This window comes from Cicer arietinum, chromosome 3, assembly GCF_000331145.2.
Source record: "Cicer arietinum cultivar CDC Frontier isolate Library 1 chromosome 3, Cicar.CDCFrontier_v2.0, whole genome shotgun sequence".
NCBI lineage: Eukaryota > Viridiplantae > Streptophyta > Magnoliopsida > Fabales > Fabaceae > Cicer > Cicer arietinum.
The window spans coordinates 64,108,053-64,116,517 of record NC_021162.2 but is presented as its reverse complement, the minus strand read 5'-3'; the positions used below and the strand labels follow the sequence as shown (position 1 = coordinate 64,116,517).

General features: G+C 24.0%; 1 protein-coding gene across 3 annotated transcripts in view; it reads right to left on the bottom strand.

Moving 5' to 3' along the window:
• Window positions 1–4,879, bottom strand: part of LOC101506600 (probable caffeine synthase MTL2) — a 26,843-nt gene extending 21,964 nt beyond the window's left edge. The window contains exons 1-3 of one of the 3 annotated variants that reach the window (XM_073365912.1): window positions 4,663–4,872; window positions 3,457–3,858; window positions 78–341 (exon numbers count right to left, since the gene is read on the bottom strand). In XM_073365912.1, coding sequence (XP_073222013.1) covers window positions 78–341; window positions 3,457–3,858; window positions 4,663–4,737 — 741 coding nt within the window. In that variant the 5' untranslated portion in view covers window positions 4,738–4,872. Of the gene's footprint in view, window positions 1–77; window positions 342–2,079; window positions 2,388–3,456; window positions 3,859–4,662 lie in introns of those variants that run through there. The other 2 variants (XR_012162263.1, XM_073365911.1) reach the window with 2 other exon arrangements.
• Window positions 4,880–8,465: the final 3,586 nt, after the last annotated feature.

The window sequence follows — 8,465 nt, the reverse complement described above, 5'->3', positions numbered from 1 at the left end:
TTCTTCCTCTTTTCATTGTTAACATTCAAGTGTTTAAACTTTCATGGTAATTAAATTATCAAACATGTATATATCAATCATTGTACCTCTTGGACCATCTGGTTGAGTACCATGCCAAGTACTTCATAAGAAGTAATTTCACCATTGTTTTCTCTTCCAACGAAAGTTAATACCATCACACCATCCAATGCTAATTCCTCATAGCGTGACTTTAGAAAATTATTGAAATCTCTTTCAAAATGCTCAAGATATACATCATACACCGATGGAGGGCTTTCTCTTGTTATGTAAATATTTCCTTTGATGAGTGGCTCTGTTTTCTTCTTCGAATATATTGGTGCCTAATGCCATAAAATAATGCAAGCGAAAAAATAGAATTGAAGCAGTTAAAAATTATATTACAGACCCTACATGATTGAACATTGAATGTCCCATTTATTGTTCTAATAAACTCACTCATTGCGTGTCTACTTTACCCATTCTAAAATGTGGGAAAATGGTTGCTAGCAATGTTGGTTCAATAAATAATTTTAAGGAAATATACTTTTTTTAAGCATAAAGAAATATTCTTTTTTTATACAAAAATGAAATGTACTACTTATCGAATAAAAACTATAATATGAAATACTAAGAAAACGTTGATATGTAAGTGTGTTGTTTTCCTTTAAACGTAAAATTAAAACATTAATGTGTTAAATTGAGAATGATTAGAATATAAACGTGAAAGATAATAATAATAATAATAATAATAATAATAATAATAATAATAATAATAATAATAATAATAATAATAATAATAATAATAATAATAATAATAATAATAATAATAATAATAAACTATTTATGACACCAAATAATGATTAGAATATAAATCATTAACTACTTATTTAACATACATCTTATTAATTATTAAACTACAATGTATTAACTACTTTAGAGTATTTCTACAATTTAGTGGTTAAAAAAATACTCTAATATTACAAATATATGTGTTGGAGTAAAAAAATGTGTATATATATATCAAAAGTTATGCTCCAGTAAAACAATATGAGTATAAGACTTTTTTTAAATGATAAAGAAAGTTATACTCCAATAAAAAGAGTAGCTCTATTAAGAAATTTCTTTTATCCTTTTTTTGCATAGCATTCCTTCACATTTTCATTTACAATATTCATTTGTCAAATACTATAGTCACGATAAATGGCAAAGTTGGAAAATAATAATAGTTCATTTGTCAAATATCTTATTTGGTTGGTTATTTAGATTGGTTAATTAGTTACTCTACTCAATTAGTTATTTTATACTATTTAATTTACTTTATAATTCTTTGAAATTTTTGATATAATTAACCATCTCAATCTTTAATATTATTCAATTTATTTTTCTCCATTTATTTTGTATCAATGATATAAATCAAAAATCGAATATGGTATAAGAGTTTGGCTATTCCACTATTTTCTTTCTCAAAAACTTATTGAGAATTTTTTTCAAAAAAACTTAATTGATTTATCTTTTCTTTAAGATTTGATTGTTGAATAATTTTTTTTATTTTCCGCTCTTTTCTTCATTCAAAACTAATTTTTTCTTCATTTTCTTCTATTTCTCTCTCAAATTTCAAGTTAGAATTAGCTCATCATGTTTATGATAATAAAAACAAACTCATCAAACAATGTGCATTAAGCGCAATATGTTTGTCAACAAAACTATTCAAAAAACGAAGACTCCTTCAATGTTTCGATATCAACTATATTTCAACACTTACCAACAATAAAAATGCAAGATTGTTCTAGTTTTTTTTTAAAATTCCATAATTGAATTCAACATCTTCTACAACAACAAAAAAAAGTAAGAAACAATATTACATAAGAATCTTGTTTATTCTTATTTCGAACGAAGAATAATTCTTCTAAAAATATTTTAGCCGATTTATTTCGTTATTTTAAAATTTTAGTCAATAAATTTAACTGCTTTTCATTGTATTTATTTATTGTCTTTAAAACATTTATGTTATTTATCCCAAACTAGATTCGCACATTCTAACTTGCAAGATAATACTAAAGATAATATTAGAGATGTAAAATTAATTACAAATTAGTTATTTTAATTAAATATTAATTACCCTACTAGAAATTAATTGTTCAACAAAAATTGCATCAATGATTTTCTTTTCTTTGTCGTGCATGTTTCAATGAGGTCCAGTCACCTTTTCAGTTTTCTATCAAGATTTTGATTATTAATTGGTTTCCTTCAAAGTGCTTCTCCATTCAACGTACAAATGACATAGTATGCTGATGTTATTAACAAAAAAAAAACCTAGTGTGTTGCTTCGCTACAACGTTGCAAATCTTCCAACCGTTGCTGTTTCATCGTAAGAAGCAACCATCAAGCTATCAAGAAAAATAATTGTGGATGCCACAACAACAATTATTTAATAGAGATAGAGTAGTGAACAAGTTCAAAGAAATTATTTTTTCATGAATATAAAAGAATCGGTCACACTTGTTTCAACATGTCTCCAAAAAAAACTTTGTCACCACCAACATTTTCTCTTCAATTACAACAAATGGTAGATAATTTAAAACTCGATATTAAAAGTTTTGTCAGATGTGCATATTTTACCTTCTATCAAAATTCATTTTTTAGTTATAATGACGTTTAAGTTTTTATTCATTAAGATAATGTATAGTTGAGCACTCAAAATTCATTTTTTATTGTCTCAAATAAAGAAGAATTCTTTTGAAAACATGGTGATATTCTTGTTCTTAACAAAAATTAATGGACATTTTAACTTCTATTCATAAAAAAAAAAATAAATGATTAAGAGTAAAAATTCATATTCTTCGACCGATCAATTTTCGGTATTTCAAATTTTTTTAAATCAGTAAGTTTTCGATATTTTAAAAGTTTTTTAGGCGATGTATTTTTCAATATTTCTTTCTTGATATTTTCCAAACTCGAAGTGTAATAAACATATTCTAACTTAAGGAGAGATGTTAGATATCATAATTGGTTAATTAGTTAAGTTGGTTAGTTACACTAATTTTATAGTTATTTTATCCTAATTATTTATTTATCTTATTAACTATATAAGTATTTGTACCTTTTGATGTAATTAACTATCTCAATCATCAATATTATTTAAATTATTTTTCTTTATTTCTCTCTTATCAATAATTTAAATAAAAAATTGTAATATCATGGTATGAAATCTATATTAATTAGTATTTTTACTTTAACATTTCAATAGTCAAAGCATACTATTCTATCTTGGAAAGTAATGCACATAATTAATTTCTTAAAAAGTGGGAACAGTTTTAAATAATATGAGATGGAGGAAGTACTACAATCCATTGAACTATCAATATTCTATTGTTGTTTACCACAAAATATATGTAGTACTAAAAGCAGTTGAATATAATTTAGTCACTAATGTTAAGAATGTGTGCATTTACTTACTTGTGATAGCCAATGGACACAATAGGAAGAATGAAAAATGTCGATGTAATAATTGGGAAATAGCCTTCCATAAAAGCTCCCTGGTGTTGCATTCATGTAGCATGCTCCAAAGTTCTCTCCTTGCATGCTTTGATGGAAATCAGGGAGTAACTTAAAAATATTATTGAAATCATTTTCAAATAGATCATTCAGATAAATTTGAAATACAAGTTTCTTATGGTTTAACTTTAAGCTACTTTTATGAATGATCTCCATAATGTTAGAAATTGATATTAGTGTATTTGGTCCCGAAGAGCAACCTAAATCGGCTATTTTCCAACAACCATTTGAAGTTTTCTTCAACATCATCAATTTCAACAAGTTCTCATCAAGTAAGGTTTTCACTTTCATTATCGCTTTTCTCTGCATAAATTAAATTTAGTTTGGGTTACAAACACATAGTATATATAAGCCTGATTGGCAACTATATGAATTCATAATAATTTTCTATATTATGAGAATTCGTCAAAATTAATATTATATATAATTATACTATTGACGTAAATCTTGAGGTACTTTGTTTACATGACAAATAATTATATATTAATGTAAAAAATTATAGATATGATATATTTTCTCTAGGTACTATCGTAAATCAAAGTTAACTATTTTTGATTCATTTAATATTAGCATTCTTAATATATTTTTACTTTAAAAACAAAAAATCAATGTTGGTAGTTTAGTTTTTCACATTCAAAGTGACAATTTAATAAATTTATATTATATTTCATATAAAATCTAAAAAATTAATTGTACTTAATTAATATTTTTAATAACAGTAAATGATAACTACCGATGTATTTTAACAATTTATAACAGGAAATCGATAAAACTAAAATTTTAAGAAAATTTGAGCATTTTGAAAAGTATTGTTTAAATTCTCCACTCTAGATGGAAGGTAACATACGTACAGAATAATTTGTTAATTATAGGCTCCTTTGTTTTTCAATTTTTTCATCCTTTGTTTTATGACAATTTGTGTGGTGATTGTATGTCCATTTATTCTCACAGTCTTGTTTCGTTTCTTATTTAATCATCTTTATGTAAAAATAAAAAATAAACTACACAACTTTAAGAAAATTTGAGCATTTTTTGTAAAATTTGTTAACATAAAAAATGTAGCGGTTGTTGGGTTACAATAAAATATAGAAAGAGAGAAGATAATACCTGAAGTATGGAGTTTTTGGCGTAACTAGTTTCTCCCATACCTCCTTTCATACAGAGAAGTCGCTCCATTGTCATAAAAAAAAGATGCTACAATTATGTCATAATGAGGCAATTGGTACATATTTATACAACGAAGATGGCCACTATTTTGCTCGAATATTATTTTTATTGACAAAACGTTCTTTCATTCCTCATAATATATCGTGCAGGGATCGTTGAATCTAGATGAGTAAATTTGATTTGAGGGTTTAATTTGGTGGCTAACTGATAAATCATGTCTTAATCCATTAAATGTTTGAAAAAAGAAATAGGTCACTGTTACGTATAGGACGTGGCAGATCTTGACAAAAAATATATGGGAAAACGGATAGCTACAAGTATTAACTAAACTATTATAATTGAAATTCATAAAAGTGATATGACTTTTTTAGAGTTTGGCGAAATTCGTATATAATAGACAAATACAAAAGGTTGGAATTTCAATTCTCACATGTTTTACAATTTTTACCAGTTATACAATTTTCATGCATAATAGAATTCGTACAAGTTTTTAGAACATCATACAATTCATTCAAATAAAATATATCCACTTTATGATTTTTTTTATGTATATATAGTGTTTGTTGAATTAATTTATTATATATTATCTCTTCAGTTGCATAATTTCTAATATGATTAACGACTTGGATTGTTATTTAAGAACAATTGAATAATCTTTTACAGTAAAGATATTTAAATAAAAAAGAGTAAAAATATGGAAAATATAATAGTGAAATACGTGATGCCATTTTCTAATACATATTTAAATATATTTTAATAATATATTAACGTCATTTTATTAATCTATCATTATTATTTTTTTTTAAAAGTTAAAACATTTATGGGATGCCGTGTCCCCTGCTCCCGAGAAGACCCGCCTCTACATATCTACATACAGATGTAGTACTAAAACTATAGTTGTCATATATAGTTAGAATAAATAAAAAAAAATAGAAAAATTAGACTGAGTAAGATAAATAATCAAGAATGTTCTTGATATTAGAAAATTTAGTTGTAATTCAAATAAATCAGTTGTTATGTGTGATAATTAACTAACTAATTACTTAATTAGTTAGATGATAGTTAGAATGGATATAAAGTATATGTATCACATTTCGTTAATTTAATAAACAACTTATACAACTCATACGGTATTCTATTTTTTTATTTTCTTGTCGTAGAAGCAATAACTTAAAAGCTAACATATACATGGTAATGTTTAAGACACGCGAAATAAAAGGAATATAGCCATTTATAGGGGTAGTAGAAATATAGGTGTATATTTATAGGGTTAGTAGTAATATACGAATATATATAGCCATTTAAAGGAATATATGATACATGCATATATTCATAGTTTAATTAGACTCACTAAGAAGGAGTTAACAAGAAATTGTTCACTTAAAATTACACGATTTTGATTTTAAATTTAAAAATAATTATAATTAAATTTATATTTAATTTTAAACTGTCTGATTAAAATTAGATAATTTATATGGACTATTCATAAATACACTTCAGTTAACAACAACTATTTCAGATTCCATTGAAATTTTAAAAAAAATCATTCACTTTAAATTAAACTCATTGAACTTACACATATAGACGCTGCAACATCAAAGCTTTCAAAAAATTATTAAAGTCACCTTAATGATTCAAATGTAGCACATAATTTATGATTCAAAAAATTATTAAATAGTTACGTTAATTATTTAAAGAGTCACAAAGTAACTTAAAGAGTCACGGAGTAATTTTACCTTTAAGATATGATGAAACATTTTATATGATTGTACATGTACATTAGTGTTAAAAGCATGATATTTATTAGAAAAACAATGCTTAAAATTACAACCTTTTATTATCTTAAAAAATATTCTGCAGAGGCAACAACTAATTTTTTATAGGTGCAAAATAAATATTATTAGACATTTTCATGAATTGAAACGATAGTGCAGCTGAGGAATTTTCATGATATTCACAATGTCAACGTGATTGGAGCATACTAATTTTGGTTTCTTATTCTTGTGTTTTATTGTTAGTAATTAGTGTCTAATTTGTTGGGTTGCCTATTGACTAGTTGGGGATGTAATTGGTATGTGGTTTTGCATCAGATGCTTACTGTCACTCTTGGCAGGGCTTGTGTAAAATTGATAAGGTTCCCATTTTAGTAAAAATAAACTTTTTGCTTATAAAGTTACAAAAAAAACACATCAGTTTAGTTGGAGTTACATGAATTATTATTCAATTAATTGACAGTGATTTCAAATTTAGCTCAACTTTAAGGATATATAAGACTTACATGCACTATTTATCTATGTTTTTACTGATTTACATTTAAGTCCACTCATTTTTAACTCGAAAAATATAACCTTTTAATTTTTAATATAATATGTAATTTTTTCTATCACTAAATTTATGATTTATTTGTACTAATATGTCATGTTGTATAATGAATTAGGAAATCGTTATATGATGTGAATTTTAATGCAAAGAACCATATTGTTTAGTATATATAAGAGATCAAGATGAAACCAAACAAACACAAAAACAAAATTATAAATATAATCAAGCCAATTATTAATTAAAATAAGTAAGAGAAATTCAAACTAATTTACTAACGAAGTTTTAAATACACGTACAAATATTCACATTTTAAAGATCTCACGATAAAACTTTGTTAATTATTTGATAGATTCACCAACACTTAAAAAAGATTTTACTTTAATTAATATTTACATAACCACTTTTATTTGTTGTAATCTTCTTTATATATACTTATTCTAATTTATATTAATATTACAATATACACTTGATCTTGTTTAAGTTAAATTTGTTGACTTTAACTCAATGAATTGTTCAATTAATTTTGCAAATCTTGAAAACAATTCGTCTATGATATTTTCACCAAATTGAGCTATTAAAAGAGATTCGAATACAGCTCTATGGTATTTAGATATGAACTCTCCTCTCATTTACAACATAATCATTGATATCTTCTTGTAGGTTTGCATACCAAATTATTTTAAAAATTATCACTGTTTTGATGGTAAAATATCCTTCTGATTCAATCACTTGTTTGACTTCAATTTTAGAGTTTTTTATTCAAATAATCTTTTTTTGAAAAAAAAAACACCAAACTATCTCCTTTTTTGAAAAATATTTATCAAACTACCTTTTTTTTTTTAAGTTATAAGTCGCCATTTAAAATTGCGACTTCCTTAAGGAAGCCCAATTTTCAAACATGGTTTTTAAAAAAATAAAAAATTTAATCTTTTTTTTATAATTTTTAATAGAATAACATAAATATTATATATATCATTAATTAATATAATTCATAAAAATACATAAAAATAAATAAATAAAAATTTTAAATTATGAATTTTTTTTAGTAAACCCAAGTTCTAAATAGGCATTTCTCAAAGTTTTTTTTTTATGAATTATATTAATTATAATTATATATATATATATATTATTTTTGTTATTTCAATAAAAATTGAAAAAAATTGAAATAATTTAAAAAAAAATACCTTTGGAAAATTGACATTTCAAACTTAGACTTCCTAAAATTTTATCGGAATTTAAAATTTCTATAAATCTATTTTTATGAATTATATTAATTATTTATATATTGCTTTTGTTATTTCAATAAAAATTGAAATAATTTATAAAAAAAACCTTTGAAAAATTGGCATTTCGAACTTGAATTTCCTAAAATTTTATCGTAATTAAAAATTTCTATTTATCTATTTTTATGAATTATATTA